At 44.7% G+C, this 26496-nt stretch overlaps 1 protein-coding gene across 1 annotated transcript; it reads right to left on the bottom strand.

Annotated features, from left to right (window-relative positions):
* Positions 1-5605: 5605 nt before the first annotated feature.
* Rtl9 (retrotransposon Gag like 9) lies at positions 5606-18113 on the bottom strand. The gene is given in 4 exon segments (XM_032890383.1): positions 5606-6747; positions 7356-8948; positions 8950-11429; positions 17536-18113. Coding segments are annotated over 3 exon segments (4116 nt in total). The 5' UTR covers positions 11356-11429; positions 17536-18113; the 3' UTR covers positions 5606-6630.
* Positions 18114-26496: the final 8383 nt, after the last annotated feature.

The raw sequence follows: 26496 nt of genomic DNA, 5'->3' as shown, positions 1-26496 counted from the left end.
TTCTGGACATTTTCCTCGTGGTATTGGTGGGATTTTTTTTTTCAAAGAGGAAAAGATAGTTGTGCAACTGTATCCGAGGGAGAGCAGATGCAAAGAAGCAGTTTTCCTTTATTCTTTCTCAAATTGTTAATGATCAATGAAATTTGCAGGGATCCAGAAACTCTCTTTCCCTGGTTGTTCTGCAGTCCTTCAGAAATTACTTTCCCTTTGCAAGAACGTCATTTGTGGAAGAGGGAGAAACTACAGTTTTCAATTAAAGCATTCTGAGCTGACCGCACCCCAGGCAGCTTCATTAGTATAATGACTGATACAATGCTGCCCTCTAGCAATGGCTCTGACTGGACCAGGGCTCCAGTAGTACTCTTTCCAGGCCACTTGGACCCCACCAGATACCCAGAGCAAGTTTCAACAGACATAGGTGTGACACCTGGATTGACTGCCTAATGAGAATCTAATAATGATAAATGTAAGTTAACTGAGGTTCAGAACAGCTAAGTAATTTCCTCAAGGTCACACAGCTTGACACTGGTATACTAAGGAGTAGAACCCCGCCTCTCGTTCTGTTTTATTCTCATCCCACTTATTCTAGGCCTCCTGCTCCCATGTTTTCTCTCTAGGTCAACTTTCTGGGAACAGGATATGAAAAGCTTGAGTAATGCCAGAAAAGGGAAGAGTCAATGAATTACTACCCCAACAATAAATCATTTGTTTAGCTTATTTTAAGTTTTAACGAGAGAAAGAGGAATACGTAAGAGAATAACGACAAATTTTAATGAGAGAAAGAACAATACACAAAAGAATGACCCTGGAAATTCTCACGTAGAGTAGAACTTCTGGCTGTGCAGCAAACCCCTCCATGCAAGCTTGCACTTACCTTTGTAAGCAACCATGACTGCATTATCAATAAGAACTGTGAGAAAGTTGTGGCCAGTCTGAGACAGTGAGGGAGAATCTGCCTTCCTTAACCTTTTCTTCTGATTCTGAAAGGACAATAGACCAGTTGAGGCTAGGGTGAAGAGTGTGATACATGCATTAACTGATAGATTCATAAAAAATATATAGTATATGCATACAATGAGCTATTATGTCACTAAGGAGCACTGATACTGATTGCAACACAGAGGAAAACCTGAAAACATTAAACTCAATGAAAGAAGCCAGTCACAAGCGATCTAATAGGATTTCGCTGACGTACATTGTCCACAATAGGTAAACATATCGAGACAGAAAATGAGTGAGTGGGTTCCAGAGACAAAAGGGACTAGCGAATGAGGGACGCATACACCAAATGGGTGATGTGTGGTATCTTAATTATACCTCAATGCAACTATTGTTTAAAAACGTTTATTCTGGTAAACAATGGGAGAGTGAGTCTGTCCATTCTACAGTAACTTGCAGTGACAAGACAACGAAATTTTTCACAAAAGGTGTCCCAGGCTGGGACTTTTTCTTCTCAACTCTTCCCAGATCTTCCGGGTTGCACCTTTGATATAAATAGTGAATAGTCCAAATACTTGTTAGAGAATGTCTGTTTCATGCATTTTGGTGGCAAGGCACTAAAACAGAAACTATGCAGAGAAGACTAACATGGCCTGTGCTTCAACACTATACACCAATGCACGTAGCAGTCTGTGTTTTCAAAGTTTTATTGGGGTATGTGGATGTAAGCAAGCACACAAGCGCAGGCCATTGTGCATGTGTGGAGGTCAAGAGACAATTAATGAGAGTTGATTCTCTCTTTCCACTGTGGTTTCTAGGACTCAAACTCAGGTCACCAAGTCTATACAGTAAGCACTTTACCTTCTGAGCCTTCTCCCCAGCCCGGTCCTCATGTTTTCTCAAAGGGTAAAACATCTTTGTTTCCTTCTGGCTTATGATGGCTAGTAGCGCCATGTGTGTAGAAATAGAAGGTCACCGTTTTCTCCTGGTTGTTGTGTAAATAACTATGTCTGGTCAGTCAGCCAAACCCTCTCCTCATTGTGCCACACTGGCCCTAGAAGGGACTGAGAACTTATGAAAATGCGGTTATGGCCCTGCTTCTGGGAGCTGCCCCTACAGATTTTCTTTTCTTAATTCAGGCTCCACTGTGGTTTCCCCCCAGTTTGTTCAGCATGACTTTGAATTTTTATCAGGAAAAAACATCCTAGGTTATAAACCATCTCTATCTCCTTGCAAAAATGGAATCTGGGGACTTTTTCCTGTCTTCTCCTCTAATGTGAGAGCCAAAACAGCTATACATAGGCGAAGGGTGGTAGTAGAAAGCAGGGTGTCTAAATAATTCATAATGTTTTTTCCTTATTTGTGTGCCTGCCCCCTTATGAGGGAAAAGTGAAAATGCCAAGAAAAGTCAGCACTTTGCATAACCATCAAAATCTCTTCTACATGCAGATTCCTGAGCCCACGACTTACTTCTGGCCAATAAGAAGGTGCCTGGAGGGATATTTTACCTTCCTTTGTAGCTCATAGCTCAGACCTGTGGCTCCTTACTCTGAGGCCACACCAGACTGCACACAAACTCCTGGGGCTAATTTCATTCCCTGATGACTGATGCTGTTCCCTTGACTATTGCAGATGTTCCCCAAATGGAGAAAACAATTCCTATCTAGATGCATGTTAGGGGAAAGGGGGCGGCAGGATTACTTTTATTCCGACTTCTATTATTATAATCTTCCAATATTGGCTGATGTTCAGCACCAAACTTGTTCAGTGAGTCCTCAGAGGAACCATCTGGCTAAAAATAAAACAGCTGTATGTATAGTAGTTCATTCGCAAAGGGATCTGGGGACAGATTTCACCAATTCAAATCCCAGCCCTTTGGGACTTTCTTTACTCAGTAGCTTTGGACCAAGGAGGTGTGCCCTTGCTGGAGGAGTGTGTCATAGGAGGGAGGTCAGCTTTGAAGTTTCAAAAGCCCCACTAGTCCCAGTGTCTCTGCCCGCTCCCTGAAGATCAAGATGAAGAACTCTCAGCTATTTCACCAGCACCATGTCTGCCTGTGTGATGCCATGCTCTCCTCTAAGGTGATAATGGACTAAACATCTGAAACTATAAGCCAACCCCAGCCAAATGATTTCCTTTGTAAGAGTTGCTGAACTCATGATTTCTCTTCACAACAATAGAAAGTGACTGAGACAGGCTAGTTAACTTTTCTGTGCCTAATGTTCCTAGCCTATAAAATAGGATCAGTATGGCCACCTGATTCTCAAAGTTGATGGTTGTTTCTTCACAAACACATAAAGCCAAAACTGTCCAAAGACACTGTGTTAGACTTTTCATTGTCATCATAAAGCACTTCACATAAGCAACTCAAAATGAACCAAGATTTATTTTAGCTCATGGTTTCAGAAGATTCAGTTCACTGAACCTGTGGTGGTTTGAATATTCTTGGCCCAGGAAGTGGTACTATTTAGGTGGTATGGCCTTGTTGGAGTAGGTGTGGCCTTTTTGGAGGAAGTGTGTCACTGTGGGGTGGGCTTTGAGACTTTCCTTTTAGCTTCCTGGAAGTAAGTCCTCTTCCAGCTGCCTTCAAGACAAAATGTAGAACTCTCAGCTCCTCCAGTGCCATGCTTGCCTGAACACTGCCATGTGTCCATAATGATAAAGGATTAAACCTCCGATTTAGCCCCAATTAAATGTTGTCATTTATAAGAGTTGCCATGGTCCTGGTGTCTCTTCACAGCATTAAAACCCAAACTAAGACAGATCACTAGATAAAAATGACATGAAACATGACAGAAGGGTGTGGTAGAGCCAATTTGTTCAACTCATGATACCCAAGAAGCAGAGACAGACTAGTAGCATTCAAAGTGAGGTAGAGTTTCTACTGACTTACTTCCTGCTTATAGTCCTAACTCTAAAGTTTCCAATACCTCCCAAAATGGTACTACCAGCTGCTAACCACGTTTTCAACATAGGAGCCCATATTTAAGGGTCATTTCAGATCCAAATGGTAACAGGAAGCCAACACTGTTTAACCCCCCTCATTGCTGTACCCCAGAATCCAGATCCCTAGCTCCAGTAGGCTTTTGTGTTCCCTTCTGCAGCTGAAGTGGAGTCAAAAGTAGATACCCTACATGCTCATATAGCCAGGTGACCTCCACAAGGCAGTCAACTTATCAGTCAAAGAACAACAAGCAATGTAATTCTATTGGTATCGTGCCGCAAAGAACTTCAGAAATTTCTCAAGGAACAGAAGTTCTATAACACACAGGTAATGGCAGGGGTTGATAATGTTGGAGTGCTTCTTGGTTATGGGACCTTATGTTTATCCATGGATTAGTGGTGAGTGGGAAAACATAAGCCACCTCTTTTTCAGCTGACAAAATGGTCCCAAGTGCTTGGGTACATGATAGCCTAGCTCTCACAAAATGTTTCTAAATATAGCTATTAGGGTGGGTGGACAAGGGACCAAACTCTGACAGAGTGTGATTGGCCTTCATCAGTTCCATTTATCTCTAGAGAGAGTAAGCAAAAGGAAGATGAGTGCCTGGGGGAGAGAACTGAAGAATTGCCTTTGCTGTCCATTCTCCTGGCCATAAGAAAATGAGTTTCATTTTGAAGACATTTTCCATACTTTATGCATTTTACAGGCATGAGTTGTGACTTCTGTAGCATATAATATTTCTCTTTCAGTAGTTTGTTTTTTTGCTTGCTTTCCTGAGATAAAAGCAACCCTGGGATGAACATGAATATCTGCACCCACTTGGATCTGGGCTGAGCCAGATGTGGCAAAGAAAAGAGTGAAAGCTGGGTCCCCTGTGGCTGGTTGTTTCCCTGCCTGGAGTTTGTATTGCCCAACTTACTATGCCCTTTTTTGCCTTGTGACAACAGCAATAGTAATTGAGGCAACCCCAGAGCCAGATTCTCACATACAGGGGTGGGGGTGGGGCTGCCAAAGTGTTTGCCAGTCTTTGCTTTTCCTAAGAATAATTTCCCTCTTCCTGGAATTAGATCCAATGTTTAGGGTAATGGAGCAGCAGACTCAGAGAGGCTTTCAGTTCTGTCTGTGGTGTTACGTCCACCATAACAGATCATTCAGCTAACCAATCTCCTAGGGGACCCAGGGGACCCAGCTGCCTCTGACCCCTTCTATCCTGCCTCCAAACTGTCACCACCCTAGCATTATAAAATGTTTCAAATTTTATCATTCCTTCTACTTCTAAAATATCTTTGAATATCACACAGATTATTATTGAACAAATAAATTGGTCCTACTTACATCAATTTTCCCATTTACCTGTTTCTTGTCCTCAAGCTATTGTATCTGTCTCTTTTTAAATGTGTTCTTGCTTGTTGTTTCTCTCCCACCTTAATTTGGGTAGAATTTTAATATGAATAAAGGTCTTAATTGTCACCCAAATGGTGGCCAACACTTTATGTGGAAAGAACTCAAGAGTTTAAAAAATAGCTCAGAAGGCAAGAACATGTATCCCAAGCCTGAGTCTGATACCCAGCATCTACACACACACACACACACACACACACACACACACACACACACACACACACACACACAGTGTATCCCCCTTTCCCCTCCACGCACACACAAAATAAAGGTTAAAATATTAAAGAACTGAATAAATAAAATTCTAACGGCTACCATTAATTCATTTTCCACAAATAACCTTTATTTTTATGATTACAAATGTAATACATGCTTACTGTGGTGAATCTGGAAAGTACAGAGAACAGTAAAAAGAAAATAAAAAAATACCCATAACCCACCACCTGAAGGCAAACACAGTTCATATTATGTTCTAACTACCTACACCTGTTTAGACACCAAGGCCCTTATGAAGAGTGTTGGCCATGAAACACAACAGCCAAGGGGAGCAAGGGTAATTAACAACTGAGGGGATCACCCAGAGGTCATAGCTAGAGATTCCACACTGATGAACAAGGGCCATAAGCAACAGATCAAGAGATCAGAAGCTAACAACACAAGAACAAGTTAGGTTACTATAACGCTGTAGTGAGATGGTGTTTGTCAAAGGTTTAACCCAGTACCTGTCACATGACACGTTACCAACAATCACATGGCAAGTACCAACAACACCACATTGTTAGGCATTACTATCACTACTATTAATATCATGGGTCAAAACAAATGGTTTAGGATTGAGACTATAAACAGGGCAAAGGCCCTGGAGACCCATTTAGATACTATGAACTGGGGCATATAAGGGCAAGTCTACTGGTTGAAAGGATGGTATAGGAGTGGGTATCTCTCTCTTTATAGGCTTCCCTGCCAGCTGTAATAGTACCAGGGTTTCCTCAAGTTTGCCTGATGACATATGGCAAGACACTCTAAGGTGTTTTTGAGGTAGGACATGATTTCTCCTGCCTAGACTTCTCCCTGGACCAAGAATTGGAACTGGTCTTAATGACAACTATGGGAGTTCAGAAGCTCATACACCACACACTCTTAAAGTTCACACTGATTGTCAGGGCAGGTCACAGGCATGTAGGTGAAAAAATGTCAAGGCAACCAAAAGGGAGATAAAGTGGGATGTGCCTGGAGGGGAAGGCTGAAGGGTGAAGGCAACAAGTTTTATGTTGAATGGAATGGGTCCAGGAACCAGTCCTCAAGTTAGCAGCCAAGTCAGAAATCACATAAGATTCCAAGGAGTACTACTTGTTGGTAGGGGCCTTCGGAAGGCCTGCACTCTGTCGAAGGTGGTCATGAAGACTTTCCTGGGGGTCTCCATGTTCTTTCAAGTAGTAACAGCGTTTGGGAACATGCTGGTGCTGTGAGAAAGGGGGGAAAGGCATAAATAAGAACCACACTTCCTAGGACAAAAGGCATTGTATCTGAATAAGTTCAGTAAGTGACCACGTCAAAGAACTGGGTAATTTATCAGATGTGTAAAAAGTGTGGCCAAATGCTAAGTTAATAAAGTTTCCAAGTGACTCGTGTCTACAACACATGTGTGTATAAATAGAACTCAGTCCATAAAAGAACTCTCTCTCTCTCTCCTCCCTCCTCCTCCTCCCTCCCTCCCTCCCTCCCTCCCTCCCTCCCTCCCTCTCTCTCTCTCTCTCTCTCTCTCTCTCTCTCTCTCTCTCTCTCCTGGATTGGCAATAAATAGAGTTGAGATTGAGTCTACTGTTTCTTACGATCTGAAGCCCCTTCAGTATCCTAAAGCAGACATTGTTTCTGAAAATGGCTAACAGAAGCAAAATAACTTTATACCCATACTTACTGGTAGAATTCTATGTTGGACTCCTATGGTCTAGGAACTCAGTACCTCCTTCTTGCCTCTTCCTTAACTGTACTTGAAAACTATGGTGCTAATCCTCATCACTACTTCCTCATTTTTCTACTCAGAAACCATGAGCATACTGTCCCCGATTACCTCCTCAGTCTGCTGCTGACAGCCCAGTTCATTCTCCATGGCCTCCTCGTTGTTTCGCTTACAGGCTGTTGGCACAACTTGGCTTGCATTGCCTGAGGAATCCTTCTCTTCCGCCAGCTGGCACTCAGTGTACAGAGACCTATCTATCAGCTCCTTTAGGCTGCCGGCCACCTTCAGGAAGATACGGCCCATTTTGGTGGTAACAGCTTCTGAGAGTCCTTCCAGAAACCTGGTCCGTAGAATGGCATCAGACCAAGACAAATGTCGGGCCAGCAGCAGGAAGTCAGTGGCATACTGCCTTACTGACTTTTTGCCCTGCTTGGGATGGCAAAGAACAGCACTTAGGATGTCTATCTCAGACAGGGAGTCATATAAGCCCTGTGATCTTCTCAAGAAAGCTTTATTTTCACTGGATATGGGGTTTCCTACTTCCATCTGCAAGATGGACCATCTCTCTGCTGCCCCCAGATGAAGCGACACCAGAAATGCCATTCTCTCAGAATCATCTAAAAAACCCTTCATTTGTTTCTCCTCATCAATCTCCTCTTCATCTTCCTCCACCGAGGATGAGCCCCGGGCTGCTTCTTGCTCTTCTAAGAGGTAACAGAGTGCCGGGGTCAACATACCAAAGGACGGCACTTCCTTTGGTGGTGGCGTCTTCATTTCAGGGACTGTGCTTGTTGTGTGTGGTGCGCTCTTGTATCCAGGGGCTGTTACTCTGGTGTGAGAGGTAGATGCCTCTCCTGAGTCTGTGACTTTGATATTCAGAGCGGGTGTCATTCCAAAGGCTGTTTGTGGTGTGGACATTATTCCAGGTGCCGGGGCCCTCAATAGTGGTGAGGACATATCTCCAGAGCTTGGAGCTGTCATTTGTGGCACAGATATTCCTCCTGAGGCTGTAGCCCTCAGTAGAGGCATGGGCATCATTCCTGAACCCGAGACTCTCATAAGTGGTGTAGACGCTGCTCCAGAGGCTGGGGCTCTCAGTGGGGGATTAGCTATTCCCCCAGAAGCTGCATTTATTGGCTGTGGTAAAGATGTAGCTCTAGAGCTCATGACTTTGGTTTGTAGAGTTGACATTGTCCCAGAAGGCATGGTTTTCATTAGTGGCATAGACATCTCTCCAGAAATCATGGGGGACATCAAAGGCATGGGTGTGGTTCCAGGGGCTGAAGCCCTCATCAGTGGCTTGGACATCTCTCCTGAGGTCATAGCTGCCAATTGTGCAGAGGACATAATTCCAGGGCCTACAACTCTCTCTAACTCTGCGGTCACAGCTCCATCAGAGGGTCTCCTAAGTGGTGTAGACACGGTCGAAGAAGCTAGTGGTCTGACTGGTGATGGAGAGATCCCTGCAGTGGCTGCAGCTCGCACTGGGAACGGACACACGTCTCCACAAGCTGTGGTCATCATTTGTGGGATGGGCTTTGTTCTAGAAGCTGCTGTTCTCATCAGTGGTGTGGACATCCCTCCTGAATCTGTGGATCTGTGGAGAGCTGTCGACTCTGATGCAGGGACAGAAGCCTTCATAGGAGACATCGTCATCACTCCTGAGGCTGTGGTTGTCATGTGTGGAGCAGATATCGTCCCATAAACTGGGGGCTCTCGGAGGTGGAACTATCTCCCCAGATGCCGGAGGTCTCATTAGTAGCAGAGGCCGCTCCCCAGAGGACGGGGCTTTCGTGAGCAGTGTAGACATCTCTGATGAGTCTGAGGCTCTCAAGAGGGGTGTGGACATTGTTCCAGAGCCCTGGGATCTCATTTGCATCCCTCCCAAGGCAACAGGTCTCATGAGTGGTATGGCCACCCCTCCAGAGTCTTGCATGCTCACTGGCTGACTAGCTATCTTCTCAGAGGCTGTGACTCTCATCAGTGATGTGGCTGTTGCTCCGGGACCTGAGAGTCTTGTTTGAAGCATGGACATGCCTCCAGAGGTGGTGGCTGTCATCTGTGCTGTAGACGTTGCTCCCGAAGCTGTGGCACTCGTTAGCAGTGTGGACATGCCTCCTGAGGCTGGATCTGTCATCTGTGGCATAGACAGACCTCCCGAAGCTGTGTCTCTTATTAGTGATGGAGGCATTGCTCCAAAAGCTGCAGTTGTCATTTGCTGCATGAACATTCCAGAAGCTTTGGATGTCATTAGTGGCTTGGACAATGCTCCAGAGCTTGGAGCTCTCATCTGTGGCACGGATATCACTCCTGAGGCTGTGTCTCTCATTAGCAGCGTGGATGCTGATCCAGAGGTTTTGGCTGTCATTGGTGGGATAGACATTGTTCCAGAGGCTTTCATTTGTGGTGTAGATGTCAGTCCTGACGCTGTGGTTCTTATTTGGGTTGTAGACATTGGTCCAGAGACAGGAGCTCGAGTTTTCTGTGTGGACACTGACCCAGAGGTTGGGACTGCTGATTGTGACACAGACATTATTTCAGAGGCTGTAGCTATAACTGGCTGTGTGGGCATCATCCCAGAAGCTGAACCTCTCATTTGCTGGGCAGAGACAGCTCCATTTGCTGTGGCCTTCATAAAACCTATAGGCATCATTCCAGATGTTTGGGGCATTGTTAAATGTGTAGACATCATACCAGAGGTTGTGTTCGACATTTCTTCTGTGAACATGGCTACAGGGCTTGAGACAGCCATCAGTGGAGTGGACACTGATCCAGAGACTGGAACCGTCTTTTGTGATGTAGACATATTTCCTGAGGCAGGGACTCTCATTAGCTGGATGGGTGCTGCCTCTGTATCAGAAGTTCTCGTGGGTAGTGTGGACATCAATCCACTGGCTGCAACTCTTATTGGTGGAGCAGTCATGACCTCAGAGTTGCTATTTTGTGTTACATCTGGGGACATCACTCCAGAACCAGATGCTGACATCAGTTGACTGGGTGTCACTGTAGAGGTGAGGGCTGTCATTAACAGTGGGGACATTGCCTCAGCATCTGGGACCGGCTTTGGTAATGTGATTTCTCCAGCATCTGGGATGGACAGGAGTGGTGCAGGCATTGCTCCAGAGCCAGAAGCTGGCATAGGCAGTGACGACATGACTCCAGAGTCCGAGCCTGGCATGAGCACAGAAGGTATCCCTTCAGAGTCTTGAGGGTTTGTTGGCTGGGTCGATGTTTCTCCAGAAGCTAGGGCTGACATTATCAGGGACGATATGGCTTCAGAGTCTGTGCCTGACATCAGCAGGGATGATATCTCTCCAGAAGCTAGGGCAGTCATTAACACTTTGGACATTGCTTCTGTGTCCTCATCGGTAATTTGCAATGGGGACATTGCTTCTGAGCCTGGAGCTGTCATTGGTGGTGTGGATGTCACTCCAGGGTTCATATCTGGAAGCAGGAGTGGTGACATCTCACCAGGATCTGAGCCTAGCATTAACGATGCCTCAGAAGGTGAAGTGCTCATTATAGGTGCAGACATCACTCCAGCGGATGGAACTGGCATCGCCAGTGGTGACATCTCTGCCGAATCTGCGGCTGCCATTAGTGATGTTGACATTGTCCCAAAGTCAGGAATTGTCATCATCCCTGGAGACATTAACCCATAGTCTGAAGTAGACAACAATGGGGACAGTGTTCCGGAATCTGAGGTTGGCATTAGCAGTGGAGACAGTGTCCCAGAGTCTGAGACTGGCATTAGAAGTGGGGACAGTGTTCCTGAATCTGAGGCTGTCATTAGCAATGGGGACAGTGTCCCAGAGTCTGAGGCTGACATCAGTGGTGGGGACATTGTCCCAGAGTGTGACGCTCCCATGAGAGGTGTAGACAGACTGTCAAAGGCTGGCGATGTCGTCAGCTGTGTAGATGTCCCTTCAGGATCTGAGGTTGAAGTTGAGACAGTAGGCAACTGCAACTGTGAATGCAGGATTTGAACCTCTGCTCTGGTCTCCGTCATTGGTCTAGGGAAAGTTGCCCCCCTGTTTTGAGGGTCACCACTTTCCTCCTTCATCATATTGTTGAATCGTAATGAATGCAATGGTATTGACATATCTGCCATGGCTACAAGGCAGCGTTTCGGACTTTATTGTGTTGACATCAGAGGCGCTGATGAAACCCACAAATCAATGAAATCTGTAAACAGGAGAAAAGTTTAAAGGTCAAAAGCCAATTCCAGAAATATATTCCAATAAGTCATAGAGGCCTGCATTTAGGAGTTGTCATATATATGACTTTGAAGGTGGGTCTATCAATTTAAAGAAACTATCTAGCAACAGATAACCCCAAATCTGGAGCAACTATTCCTCCAAACTCTGTCCCTTTTTTAAACCAACCTGTACCCAGTTACACAGCACAGCTTCAATGTTTATAAATGTCAATAGCAGGCTCCAGACCAGGGAAGCTGTCTCAAATGAGTCAGCAGCACCACCTTCTGGCCAACTACAGAAGTTCAGGTTCTTTGCCTATGTTCAAAGTCAAGTCAACCTAGGTACTGGTAGCAGTAGACAGGGATCAAAGAGCTCTTAACTCCATGGTAATTATTAGTTCCTAATGGTCATTGAATCCTACCAATGATTTAACCCAGATTTTACTAGGAATGTTTTTACTAGTTCCTAGATTTTACCTGTTAATGACTTTCTCAGGAAAAGTAGCACATTTAGCTGATCAGTGACTAAGAATAGCATTCCACAAAGTAAAGCCTTGCTTAATATTGTCATCATTATCATAATTAATACCAGCCACTGCTACAATCCTATTTATTGCTTACATAGTGGGTGAGTGGATGACAGAGAACTTTAACTGTATAGAAATTTAAACAGCCTGTGATGTGATATTGCAGGCCTGCTTCTAATTGGATCTTAAGTAGTATTATTATGCCCGTTGTACCAGATTTCTAAGATTAACAAGAGTTGCAGCTAAAAAAGGAACACTCTAATGGTAGTACTATATCTTTTTCCTCTTCCCCCTTCCTTGGGGTTACTTGGTCTTTTGGTATCCCTGATGTTGCATGTACTTGTTTGTCTGACATCCTAGCCTAGAGATTACTGGCAGCTTATTCTACAGTACGCAGAAATTTTAAGTTCCACTGTTGACCTGAGAGGGGGATGGTCACTCCCATAGCCTCACCTCTCTGACCTGTTTCCAAAAGCAGCCACAAAAGGGATGCTCTGGCACATGTAGACACATCATATAAAATTAATGTGTCCCTGTAGCCTGATCATGGCCCTAAAAAGGAAGACTGGCTACTTTGGGGCAATGTCAAAGAAAGCATCAACCTTGAGGCTTTGTCCCTCCATAACATCTGGAACACTAAGAGCAGAAGTGCCAACAGCAAGCATTACTTGAGCGTGCACTCGCTGGTAGCTCTGCTAGGCACTTTACCTGCCTTGTATCATCTGATGTACACAGTAAGCCCTCAGAGATTCTTGGCAATCCTCCTCTTATAGCTGGGAGAGTGAAGACTCATAGAAACTTGATCATTTCTGTGTGGTTTGAGAGATTCTCAGGCCTGTCCAATTCTTCAACCCCCTACTCCCTACTGTAATGATTCACTTCTTCCCATCTTCAATCCCATTGACTAGGAAACTCTAAGGTAAAGCATCATAAAAGAAATACTAGAGTCCTGCTAACACTTCAGATACCCTAATAATAATTCATGCCATGAGAAAGATGAGCCAAAAAAAAAATCCTGCAATTCCACCTTTCACCACCAATTAATCCCTGTGCCTAGCACAATTTTCCACGAGTCACAACTCAGAAAGATCTTACCTTACCAGTGACAGAAAAGAGTCATAGTGTCCTTTCCACTGTAGCTCTTTTGGTCTGACCAATTGACTTATACCCTGTGCCAGTTCACTACAGCAAGGCCCAATACTAGCAGCTGTTCTCTGCAATCTCCCTTAGCTATCCCCTGCCACACCCCCCTTCTTGCCCGCCAGCCAGCCTGCTGGCCCGCCCACCCGCCCCAATGCTCTTGACTTGCTAGTGCATGCTCTGGCTCTCAGGTCCCAGATTCCTGCCTCTATATAGGCTCTGACATTTGCCTCTGGCCGCCTTTCCCTTTCAGCCCTCCAGAAGCTCCACTTTAGCTCTTGGCCTCTGCAGTCCTACCCCTTTGCCCCTTGCCTCCAATAATACCACTAGCTTCACACCACTATGCCCGCCTCTGGCTACCCCAAAGAGAAGAGACCATCACAACTAAAAAGACGAACCAGACAGTGACTTCACTCTGCAAATGAAACGTGCATGCTCTCTGCAACCAGCCAGGCACAGCTACTCTGGATCCTAGACAAGGCAGCTGGCCAGACCAAGAAGTATTGGCTCAGTGTTAGAGGTAAGGACTGGGACTGAGGATCCAGAGAAGTAACATCCGTGAAACTCAAGGAGATTCATGGGTAAAGCAGGGTGGGAAGACTGAGAGGAGGGGGACTGGGGAGTAAATACCTTAATAGCCAAGCCATAGTCATGAGCACTTTCAAAATTCATTATGCCCTAGTGACAATGACAGAGAGAAATCTGGCGGCCAGTGTCCATTCTGCAAAGTTAGGCTAGTTAGGTTTCAAACAGATGACAAGAATGTCAGACTTGAGCATACCCAGTGAGGTATAAACAAAGGTGAAGCCTGTATTCTAGAAGGAAGGCACGATGTCACAGTGGAAGTACAGAATGGTTACCAGAGTTCTCCCTCCCCCCCCTCTGCCTCTGCCTCTGCTTCTCTTCCCCTCTCTCTTTTATTTTTTCAATACCGAGGATGCAACCCAGGGCCATGTACTTGTTACCCAAGCACACTACTTACAGGGACACACACCCAGGCCCACTCCAGACTTTTAGACTGATGTCACTTAAGTGTCCATTGACTCTGGGGTCAGAATTGGCCATTACCCTCTAGATACTCAAAGCCTTCAGATAAACTTCAAGGAGCTTGGGTTTATGATCTAAGAATTTGTTGTCAGAGTCATTTAAAAATTATCAACGAACAGAACTCAGAATAAGCAGCAGAGAGTAAATGAGCCTGTGGACTAAGTATTAGATACACATCATAATATTCAGGCTTCCCCGCAACATGTGGAAAACAGGCACAGATGCCATTCTCATTTTTACAAATAAGGAAACAAGCTTGAAAAAGTTCCTATGACCAAGGTCACTGAGCTAGTTTTAATCGGAAAACATGAGTTTGAGCCCTGATCAATTTGCTTCTGAAATCATTTTCTGCTCACAATCCATGATTAGAAATAGTCAAAGTACAAGCTGCTGGATCTCCACCCCACCAAGCAAAGAAACTTTCTTGCCACAAGTGGTTAAATTTTAGTAGCAGCCATGGTGACAGTAGTAGTAGTCATAGTAATACCTTGCCTTGAACAGTCTTCTCAGATGTCAAAAATTGTGCTAAGGGTTTCAGTAGTCCTACGTCATTTGCTCTATAGAATTACCGTTTGAGCTAAGGCTTTTATCTCTCAAGTTTGCTAATAGTAAGGTTGAGCTTCCACAGGTGTTGTGGTTTAAATATGAAATGTTTCTCCACAAGTTTGTGGGTTTGAATACCTGGTCACTGGCTGGTGGTGAGACTGTTTTAGAAGATTATGAATATTTAGGATAAGACTGGTGGATATAGGACGCTGGGCTTTGGGGTTGAGCTCTGCTGTCTTTCTAGTCTTGTTCTCTATTTCCTGATTCATCCAGATGTTAGGAAGGCCCACCCTGCATGCTGTGGCTAGTGATGCCCAGCCACCATGTCTTCCACATCCTGATACCTGGAACTGTGAGTAGTCCTCTTAAGTTGCTACTATCAGAGATTTTGTCAGTAATCAAAGAAGTAACAAAACCAAAACCAAAAAAAAAAAAAAAAAAAGCACAGTTCTGCCAGACTAGAGTCATTGCTCAAAAACAAAGTTTCTAATCAGTCTCCCCTGGATGAGAAAAAAAACAGAAAAACAGCCATAGAAAACCCATTCTAAGGTTTGCAAGAAGGCTCAGCAGGTTAGACAAACACATATGACACAGGGCTGATGGCTTGAGCTTAATCCCCAGAACCCAAGATAGAGCGAAAGAATCAACTTCAAAAGTTATCCTCACACCTCCATATGTGCTCCATGGAAACATATATTCCTGTATTTACACTAGAAAAACACACACCAATAATAATAATAATAATAATAATAATAATAATAATAATAATATTTGAAAGGAAAACCCATTATTTTAATAATGGCTTCATTAAAACCACTGTTACTATTACTACTACACCTACTGATTGAAGTTAACAATTACTGAGTCAGGTACTGTAATAAACATTTTACTTATATGATTTCATCTAATAAAGCTTCTTTATGAGGCAGGTGCTATTACCAGCTCCATTATACAGATGAGAACCTAAAAGCACAGAGATGCTCGCCGCCATTCCAAATGTCACCCAGCTACACAATTCAGTTGTTTTTTTAGAACAAAATGTTGGAAATAAACTCCGTACCTGATGTTAGAACACAGTTGCTTAATGACTAAATGAGTCAGGGTACAATTTAGCAGCCCCTAACATATCTACTAAGAATTAAAATCTAATGTGAACTTAATTATAAGATCCTTTCACAATCAAATAAATGTGCCTACTTCTGCACTGTGTGGGATTGTACATTTTTGTCATCCCAGAACTCAGAAGGCTGAGTTGGGAGGGCTGAAAACTGGAGGCCATCTCTAAAAATGACGGTGTCTCAAAAGAAGAAAACCTCAATTGTTTTTAAATGTACATATTTTAGTAATACTTATGAAATTATAATTATATTCCCCCTCCCAAAAGTTAGTCTAGAAGAGCATATCTGAATATTAACAGTGAGCAGACTCTCTTGAATAGCAGAATTACATGGTATTTTCATTTTTTTGTACCTATAGTTTCCATTTTCTAAAGTCGTTCCATTATATTCATTTGCGAAGAAACAAAAATTAGTTTCCATTTTTAAACATGACTGATTCCCTATGGCCTATGTCTAGCCCTTCCCAGTTCTCTGCATGTACTCCCTAGGGATCCCCCAAAATTCCCTCCCAAGCAACCTTTCTCCCCAACAAGCCTAATAGTTTCACTTGGGCCTTCCCTTCCAAAGTGACCTTTAAAATCATATCTCGGGTGGCTTGCTAATATTCCGTTTTCCTTGGTTTATAATTTTAAAAATACTTCTTTTTATCTGCGTTTAATATGCAAGTCATCTAGGAATTTTTCCCTAGGATTAAAAACGTGAAATCTCAGTCCAGATAAAAGTCCTAAGACTACTCCACCCTGCTTCCCCACAAGTCCCACTGCTCTGTCTGCTCAGAATTGGGTGTGTCTCCTTCCAAACTTTCTCTACTTGCAATGGCATTCTGAGTTTATATCATGAGATTGCTAGCAAAAAGCCCAGTGTATGCAAAAAGGTAAAGCTAAAAAACCATCCTGGCCACTCCAGGGTTTCGTGTTCTGGTCCAATGTGACAATTTTCATCAGTTTGCCTCCAGGAAGCTTAATGAGAGAGGGTTCTTGCACACTCAGCCCATTGGGGCATAGGCTTCTGCTTTATTAAAAAGTCTCTAGGATCACAGAAAAGGAGGGCCTCCTAAGGCAGGAAAGTCCAGAAATTACTGCTTAACGTCTCTCAGATCCCTCACGTCCCACCCAGTCTGCACTGATCAATACAGCTAGGAGATGTCGAACTCCTGCTGCCTTGCAAGAGGTAATTGAGTTTGGGGGGACTGCATGGCTAGCTGCTTGGGGAAATAAGAATAAACAAGAGACTGTTCAATATGTCAACAAATAGCTTCCCAGATGTTGAAAATAAGCCTGCCTCTGGATTCCCAACAATATCGCGCCCAGCTCTAGTTAGTGAATACATACCCAGTTACCTGAAAACAGAGAAGCTTAAAAATCAACCTCTAGTTTGGGATACTCTACCTTCCCCCACCAATCACAAGAGAAACACACACACACACACACACACACACACACACACACACACACACACTCACACACACACACACACACACAATTTTGTCCTCCATCAGTTTCGACACTTGAAATGCCCACCCGGTTCTTTTTAAATGAATTGGTGGAGAATGGCTAGCATTTACTAAGTTCTGGCTATGCCAGGCACTATGCTAAACATTTTACATCCATTACACTGTTTTATTGCACAAATACAAATAAAGTGGAGGAGTTGCCCCCATTTTGTAAATCAGCTACAGAACAGAAGTCGAGAGAAATTAAAATGCAGTAACTTACCTTGGTTCTTACAGCTGAGAGGGAGTGAAGCTGGGCTTGTCACTCGAGTCTGTCTGACTCAGCCAGTGCTCTTAGCTCACAGGAGAGTCACACACTGTCTTCGAGTCTCTGAAGGGCTGTCATATGGAAGAGAGGGTAGGTGTGTTCTGGGTAGCTCCAAAGAAAAGGATTTGACTGTTAGTTGGGAATTATGCTTTCATCGGATGTGCTGCAAATTCCCCCAAACAACATGTGTATGCATGTCCAACTCTATAGGGAAAAGAACATTATAAGAAGAGCAAAAACGGAACTGCCTTACATTAGGTGCCGTCCTGAAGGATCTGTTGAATCAGAGAGAACGGGGGCGGGGGGGATACGAGAGGACTGCAAATGGGCAGTGTCCCAATTTTCTTAAATAAGGAAACTACATACCGGTGTACTGTAAACTCCAGAGCTCTAAGCTTGATGTCAATCCTTAGAGAGATTCTGCTGCAGATTATGAAGCAGGTAATTTATAAGCACTTACGATGTAAGTGGCATCAGGAGGTACCTAGAGGTACTCACAGGACTCTACAAATGAGACCAGGCTCCCAGACTATTTATAGCAATTGCAAAGCCCCAAAATTGGGAGACTGACATTGGGTTACTCTATTTTCTTTTCTCCAAGGAAAAGCATTAAGAAACAAAACAACCCCAAATTATCATTTCCTAAAGAGAAAGGGCTTTCTTTAAGACACCATAAGAAAAGGAAATAATCTCAGAATAAAAGACAGTCCTTTCAACATAATACATTTGTCTCCTTTTTACAAATCATTTGTTACACAGTCCTCGGGCTTTCTCTCCTAGCAGGGGGATGGGGGGTGGGGAACAGAACCCAGACTGCTGTAATATTCCTGAGGGATGGGAACTTGTCCAAGGACCTATAGGGAGTCACTCAGTTAAAACATCAACGTATCTAAGATCCAATACCTGTAAGACAGGAAGTCTTTCTGGTCAGGAGAGAAGAGAAGAATTTGACCTTAGCCTACGTAAGGACATAAGCATAGATAAAGAACGTGTCCACAGGAACAAGTCACAAAAAGGAAAGTTGCCAAGTAGGAAGGAAAGCCCTGCTGAGGCGGAACTTGGCCAAGACATTTGACCTGTGCTACCCCTTGGACCATATAGCTCCCTTGTACGAGTAAGTGCCTAATGCCATTAAGCATTTATACACACAAATTAGTTTCTGACCTGATGATCTCCAAGCAACCTTCAAACTATTACTTGTCTTCCGAGGGTCGACTTTCTAAAAGCAGAAGAATACAAACCAGACAAAATACCATTTCCAGGCGGGGCTAGTTCTAGAAAGGGTTTCTCTAGCTGGAGATCCTCTCCTGTTACCGTTTTACATATGCTGTAAATAAAAGGCACCGGTGGATTCTACACAGCTTTTCTAAGTTGAGAAGCCCAGCAGAAGGTTTTACATTTGAAGTCCATGGTTTTACAATATGTCTGTCTGCATTTGGTCATTTTCTCTCTCATGTTCTTTTACCCTTGTTTACTAAGTTCAGCAGTTTGTGCTTCTCCAGTAAAAACCCTTTCCAGGCCATATATAAGCTATGAGCCCTCCTCTCAGAAAAACAGATCTCTTACTCTACACAATGGCTGAGCAACCAGCCCATACCTGCCCTCAGCTTTCAAATGATCCATGTCACTGGACAGTCCCTTGATGAGCAGAGAGGAGAGACCAGTGTCTCCTATTTGCAGAATCATCCTGCTTTCTAAATGTTCTTAAACTGCAACTGGACTATGTCTATTGACATTGACCTTGTTTCTGAAGGTGACCAGTACACGGTACATACACACTTGCTTGCTACATCCTCTAAAACTGCAGTTCTCAAGGCAAATGATAGTGCAGAGCCTGCGCATCAGTCTCCCCATAGGAGGACTAGAAAAAGGCACATCCATTCAATGGGGGAAGGGTTCCATTTTCAAGAGTCAGACAGGAATTAAGAAGTGAGACCAAGAAATGTGAAGTTTAACCCATGATTTCCAAATCCCTTGAGCTTAAGGGCCATTGCTCTGATTGGGGGTGGGATGTGTGTGGTTTGTTTTAAACATGAAGTCTTGTTATGTAGCCCGGGCTGGCCTCAAACTCATGATGATCCTACTGCCTCAGTATTCTACATGCTGGGATTACAAGAGTGAGGCACCATGGCCAGATAGGCCAGGTTCTCTGATTGTAGCATCATCCAAGCCTGAGCTGGAACCCCAGTCACTTCTTAATTATTCCAGATAATCCCAGACCTAGCTCATACCTCTTTAAGAGCTTTAAAGAAAACAACATGTATAGAGTATCTGGCACATGAGTTGCAGCTCAGTAGCCCCCCTTCCTTGGGTCTTCGCAAACTCTGCAGCCTGCCTTCTCTCGGCTCAGCTTCTGCTCTGTTGCCAAACTGCTCACTCTTTTGAGGTCTGGTATTCAAACTCCCCAAGAGAGAGACTCTCATTGGTCCAAGTTTAGTTACCACTGTGTTTGTTGGGCGAAGTTGTCATCACTGGTTCCATCATAGGCTGCTTGCCAGCCTATAGAATGCGTGCTCATGGATCAGGTGCCCATTCCCTGCTCAATCGGCTCCGGGTCGGGGGGCGGGGGGCGGGGGGGCGAGGAGCAGAATCACGTGGTACCAAACATAGCCACCTATTCATAAGAAACTGCTGGTTTCCTCAGCTAGGGTCTGTGGATAGAAACTCCTTAGAAGGGGCCCGTGGGTGTGGTAGGAATTCTGAGGCTTAGCCCGTCCAGTACACCTAGGCTTCTCATTTATCCAGCCTGCCAAAGTAATGCGGCATTCAAGTTAACTGAAGTCTCTTTTTAATTCCAACTTTTCATCTCCACCAGGCCAGAAACAGCAGTTTAAAAAAAAAGCTAGAAAAAAAAAAAACTAGACCACAGCTAAGAAGGGGGAAAAACTTAACCCTAAAAAGAGACCTGTTTCTAGAACACGTTTTTCAGCCTCCAAGCACTTTTGCAGTCATCACATCCATTCCTCTCTGCAGGGTTTACAGACTGGCAGCCACAGGCTGAATCAACTCCAGACAGATTTATTTGACCCACACAATGTTTTTAACATTTTTTAATTAGTTGCCAACACTTAAAAGTCAGAGATTTCCATAAAACCCTGGATTTCTGGCTTCTCCGGAAAAACAAGACAACGATTTAGATCCTCATTCCAGCAGGACAAGCGTCAGCTGGGGCTGACAGACCGTTGCTTGTGGATGGGGCATGAAGCTCTGTATCCTCCAGCCGCCTTTCCTTTCTCTCAGTGACCTACTTGGCCCCTGGAAGGCTTTTTTTTTCCCTGTTACATAACTTGGGAGAGTTTATCCTGCCCTTCTAGCACATGGGTCCCAGGGACAGGACTGGGGCTGTCAGGTTTCAGAGCAAGCATCTTTAGCCTCTGAGCCACATCACTGGCCCCCTTGTGGGTTTCTGAAGCCCTATTTGAGTCCCTTGGATTAGGCGGATAAAATAATAAAGACCACACACTCCAAATCCTAACCGGATTGAAATCTCCACTTTGCTCTTTACTTTGGTTTGGGACTCTGGGCAAATTTCCCTACACCTTGGACTTTTTTTTCTCATCTGTAAAATGGGGGTGATAATATCACCCAAGTCAAAGGGCCAACAAAATGAGTAAACACATACTTAGAACCCTGGGTGTCTAGGTGGAATATTCGAAGCATTAAATACCCATCTAGTGTACATAGAAATCCCCAGCCCTGAGTCAGAATGTGCCTAAGTTGCCCAGGCTAGTCTAGAACTTGAAATCCCCCTACCTGAGACTCCAGAGTTCCTATAGATAGGCCTGTTCCCTCAGGTCCAGCTTTCTACTCATTTCCACCCTGGCCTAAAATTTCCTTACGTGCCTCTCTGACATCTGAAAAGTTTCTGAAAGCTAACATTTTTGTGGCAAGCTCATTTGGTAGCAAAATTGGTCCTGGGCTGACCGATACTAAGCTATTTATCCCATTTTGAAATATTGATGTGTTTTCACAAGGTACTCTCCCAGATTCCATTAGCGGGTGTTGGTTAGTATATATTTTATGCACCAAATTGCTTTGCAAACCCCCGCCTCCGAACTTGGAACTGCAAAACCTTTATTATGACTAGTTTGTATACCTACTCAGCAGATGGGAAAACCAAGGTAGCTCCACAGTAGCCAGAACCCTTCCCAAAGCCACGTGACTTAAAAGGAGAAGCAATTTGGAGCACTAAACATGAAGTCCATCCAATCTAGTACTCTAGTGTGTCCTGATGTTTCAATAGGAGTATTGATGCTGATAGCAGCTACCACACAGGGATCTCCTGAAGAACTAAAAACTATCCTCATTTACTGAGAGTGGCAAACTCCACCGTTAGTAGCATTCCTTCACCTCTCTATGTTAATTTTTGCTATATACTATTGGGATAAATTTAGAATGTGGATTAGTGTCTTCTCTTTAACAGAAAGGAAACTGAGGCCCAGAGAAGAGAAGTAATTTAGTCAAATTCACACACCAAAAATAAAGGGAAAAAAAAGACGCAGAACTAAAACTCCAAATCGAATTAAACCCCAGGGCCAGTCCAACAATGACATACACTGACCTTTTAACATACTGACCCTCACACTCTGCAGACAGTCCTAAAGTTTGCAACATACCTGATGAAAGGAGAATTTCCCAAGATCTCAGCAAATACAAAAATGAGACAGCATGTCTGGTTAGACCTCACCCTTCCCTGTTCCATAAGCAGCAATGTGCAGACACCATCCAGTCAGAAACCAGGGAGGGGAGATTTCTCAAATCCCAAGAAAAATCACAGAGACCCTACTGTTTGCTCTTCTCTGTTGATTTTTAAGAAGCTGACATTTACTTATGCCAAAGGCCAAAAGAAATGAAAAATCTACTGGAAAGGGAATTTCATGAAGCGATATGTTGAAGAAACCTTTGCACAGTATCAGTTCCCTTGTTTGAAATGCAGAAAGCAGAGCACAGCTATTTCATATTGTTGGCGCACCAGAGACTGGGACTTGAAAACAGCCTGTCGAGGGGACCTCTTTGTAACCCCCTGCCATAGCTTTGGGGAGGTTTGTGACTCAACTCCAACTTGACAAGTTGGAAACAAGAAGGCAGGCCATAACCCGGGTGACCTCATGTCCCTTCTAAGCTCATGGCTTGGGTTCCTGCGACCAACAAATCCTTACTTTGATCACACACCCACAGCGACCCAGATCTTTGAATTCAGCAATTCTTTCTCAGGTTTCAGCGAGGCATTGGAAGCCTGAGCTATTTTGGGACACTTTCTCTGCTGTGGATGCCACTTTCGGAATACGCCAGGAACATGCTAAGGACCTGGAGCGCTCTATCCTGGACCTGTTTGGGGGTTTGTGCTCGCTCTCTGCTCTCTCTCTCTCTCTCTCTCTCTCTCTCTCTCTCTCTCTCTCTCTCTCTCCCTCCACCCTCCCCTCCTTCCCTCCTTCCTCCCCCCCCACCCCCCTTCCAATCACTTGGAGGGACAATCACGCCTTAACCCCTAATCCCAGAGGCTGACTACCTTGCCCAGCCACAGGCTCCAAGAAGCAATGTGCCTGCCAGCACCCTCACGGTAAGGGATATGGAGGCACCAAGCAGCCCGACAGGATGTCTGGATTTGGATGCAGGCTGAAGACAAGATGAGAAGGGGGTGTGGGGAAGCCAAGGAAAATGAGTTTATTCCCCCAAACCGTATTCCTACGATCGATCATCAGTTCCCAATCTGATGCAACTGACTCGGCAGGCATGCAGGAGCGTGTGAGCTCCATTTTCCTCTTCTAAAATCTTCTGCACCTGTAAGTACCGGGGCTCATGGATGTTCACGCTGACTTCTGGGGAGGGGGAGAGGAGGAAAGAGTGTAGAGATGGTCATCATTATCTGATTCAGGTGTGGGCAAGTCCAAGGATTTGGATAATGTCTGCCAGACCCCCCACCCCTTCCCCTGCCCACCAAACTGCTCCTTAGCTTGAAAACTGAAAATGCCTCTGTTCTTTCCTAAGCCTCCCTCTAGCATAACAGAAACCCCATCTAGGCTTTGGGGTACTTTGTTCATCAGTACTGTTCACACCTGATTTTTTTTCTCATGTTGGATTTAATGGCCAGAATGTACCCTTGGCATTTGAATTTCTTAAATGCATCCACATCTACTATTGTGGGCACAGCCCCTGCTGGCTTCTCCATCTTTTATGCAGTAATTTGCTGAAACTGTGAAAGATGTTGTAAGCGGGAGGGTATAAATGAGAATCTAGAAACTCCTCCATGGTAAAAGGGAAGAGCGATGTGGTTGATTCTCAACGCAGTTAGAAATGCTGCCACAATGGGGAGGCTTCCTGCTAGGCAGCGAGATGGTCCCTTTCAGTGCCTTCAGATTTTAATGGAAAGAGAGGCCAAAATAGCTGCTAGCTCCCCAGGAAAGGAACATTTCTGATGCTTTTACCACTTTACTGAGAGACTGGACATTGTTTCCTGGCAGCTTATCAGTCCCTGAAGCAGCTCAATGGCTGCCCAAGGGAAAGACAGAGACAGAGAGAGAGAGAGAGAGAGAGAGAGAGAGAGAGAGAGAGAGAGAGTCAGCCCTTGCCTTTTATGCCTTCTTTGGGGGCCTGCAGGAGTTTCCAGAAAATAGCCCAAAGTGGTAAAGTCAGGTCCTGCACATCCCCCTTCTCTCAGCACCAAGACCAAATCATCCACAAGGTTCGTTGGGAAGTGAGAGTGAAATTTATCTTTGCTGGGAAGCTATTTGAAGTGCCTACCTATGTCCTAATGTCCATCTGAACTTTTGTAATAATTTGCTCACTCATGAGTAAGTATGGGTGGCTTCCATACAGATGCAACACTGTCCTTAAGCAAAGCAAAAGCCTACGAGGTTGCTTGAATCAGGCTGGCTACTTCAATGTCTGTGCCTAGCAAAGTCAAAAGCTTCTTGAGTTCTACAGTCGGTGCTGGATCTGAAGTGGGGTTACTGATGTTGCTATCTGGACTGGAGAAATGCTGGAGAGACATGTACTTTGTGTATAGTAGAACGAGGTTTACTTCTCAGTGTACAGGAAGAAGCTAGCCTCCAAAGGAACTTCTCTTCACCTTGGCTGCTGCCTGTCGGTATGGTCTTTGGGATCTTGTGATGTCTCTTTGTGAGGAGCTCTGAGTAAATGAGGCTCAGGTCCCAGAGGTTCACTGTCAGGAAGGCTTTGTGCAGAGCCTTGAGTGTCAGTGGGAGCCCGAATCTCATGTCTACCTTGTGGCATTCCAAGAGCATTAAAAACGTTCCCCCTGGCCTTCTAAATCCTCCCTATCCACTCCCAGGGACTTGGAAAGTCTTAAGTACATAATTCCTTTAACCCAAGGCTTTGGCATCAGTTAAAATGCCAACCTCCTGGGAGGGTCAGCCTGTTAAACCTCATTTGGGTAAATCCTATTCTGACAGTAGATTTTGACAGAGGGTAGAAGAGCAAAAAGAAGAGAAGCTAAGATCACAGTTGATGGAAATGACCCTCAAATCAGAAAACAGGGGGCAGAAGCCAGATTACAGTCAGAAGCACCAAGAAGCCCTCTTGGCACAAAGAGGGAGCTCTAGTCTTGCTAAAATGGGGGTACAAGACAACCTATTGAAGCAGAGGCTTAAGTTTGGTGAATAGGAATTACTTAATAAAATTGGGGTCCAGAAAGAATCTCATCTACAGGAATGAATTAAGAGATGGGAGGATTTCTTTCAAGTTTATCTACAGGGTGAGTTACCCAAGCCACTGAACATGGGCCGCCAAAAATGATGAAGGTGCCTCAGGGTAAGAAACGAAACAGAACGAGTACTATGCCACCCCTGCATTCATGAGGTCAAAAGAGAGGCACACACACTTGTTCTCACCGTTTCTCAACTCTGTAACCAGCATTAAGCACACTCTCCACACTCTCAAGGAGTTTCATGGAAGGTGCAGCGGCCCATACACTTGACAACAGCCATAAGGTACACAGAGAGGTTACCTCAGCACAGCCACACACTGAGGCTCCTTTCTAGACCATGGCAAGCAGAATAGGACCACCTGAGTTCAAACTTTAGCCCTTCCACGTCCTAGCTGGGTGGCCCTGGGCAAGTCATATACCCGATTTTAGTCTCGTCTGCAAAGTGGACACGGTAATGGCAGGATATGTCAGAGTGTCATAAAAAGCTAAATACAACAATGCCTGTGAAGCTCTGAAAAGTTCCTAGTACGAAGGATGTGTTTAACAAAAGTCAGTAATGATGAACATTCCCTGCTTTCTGCTCTCTGCGTCATCCTCTGAGAATGTCTTACAGCAGCAGTCAAGGTGGTCCCCCTCAGTTCCCTTCTAACAGCACTACGGGTTGCTGGCTCATCGTGTCCCTTCGTTTAAAATGGTTCTCTTCCCCCTTTCCTGCCAAGATCCCCAGAGTAAAGCGAGCCTTTCCTCCCACTGCTGCTGCATCCCCTCTGTCTCCCAGCTAACTAAACATATGGAGTTGCTGCTAGAAGTTCATGAAGTCTTTCTCTTGGCTATCAAATGAGCTCCATTGCCCGTTCCCTAACAGGAACATGAAATCAATTCTGGCCCAGTGGGTCCAGTAGAGTGAAGCTCTGTATGGTCCAAGAAGGGAAAAGGAGCCCCACAGCGAACGGAATCTGATTCTTTTCACTCACTGCACTGTCTCATCATGACAATACAACAGCTGGGATTCCCCAAGCCTGTGACTGCTAGGCCACTGTTATCCCTTCTCCCAACACCATCTGCTGCCTTCCCTCAGAGGAGTCACCTCTCTGCACCTCAGGGTGCTGCAGCTTCCAGAGGCTTTCCCCAGCTTCCTCTCTCTGCTGCTCCCTGTGCTTTCCTAGGGATGCAAAGTTCACTCTTGCAAGGAGTGGGCTGGTAAAGGGAGCTCTATTTTCTGAGCAGGTATACCCTCAGTGGGCCTTCTG

This window comes from Rattus rattus, chromosome X (assembly GCF_011064425.1).
Source record: "Rattus rattus isolate New Zealand chromosome X, Rrattus_CSIRO_v1, whole genome shotgun sequence".
Classification (NCBI taxonomy): domain Eukaryota; kingdom Metazoa; phylum Chordata; class Mammalia; order Rodentia; family Muridae; genus Rattus; species Rattus rattus.
This window is presented reverse-complemented; position numbering and strand designations above follow the sequence as displayed.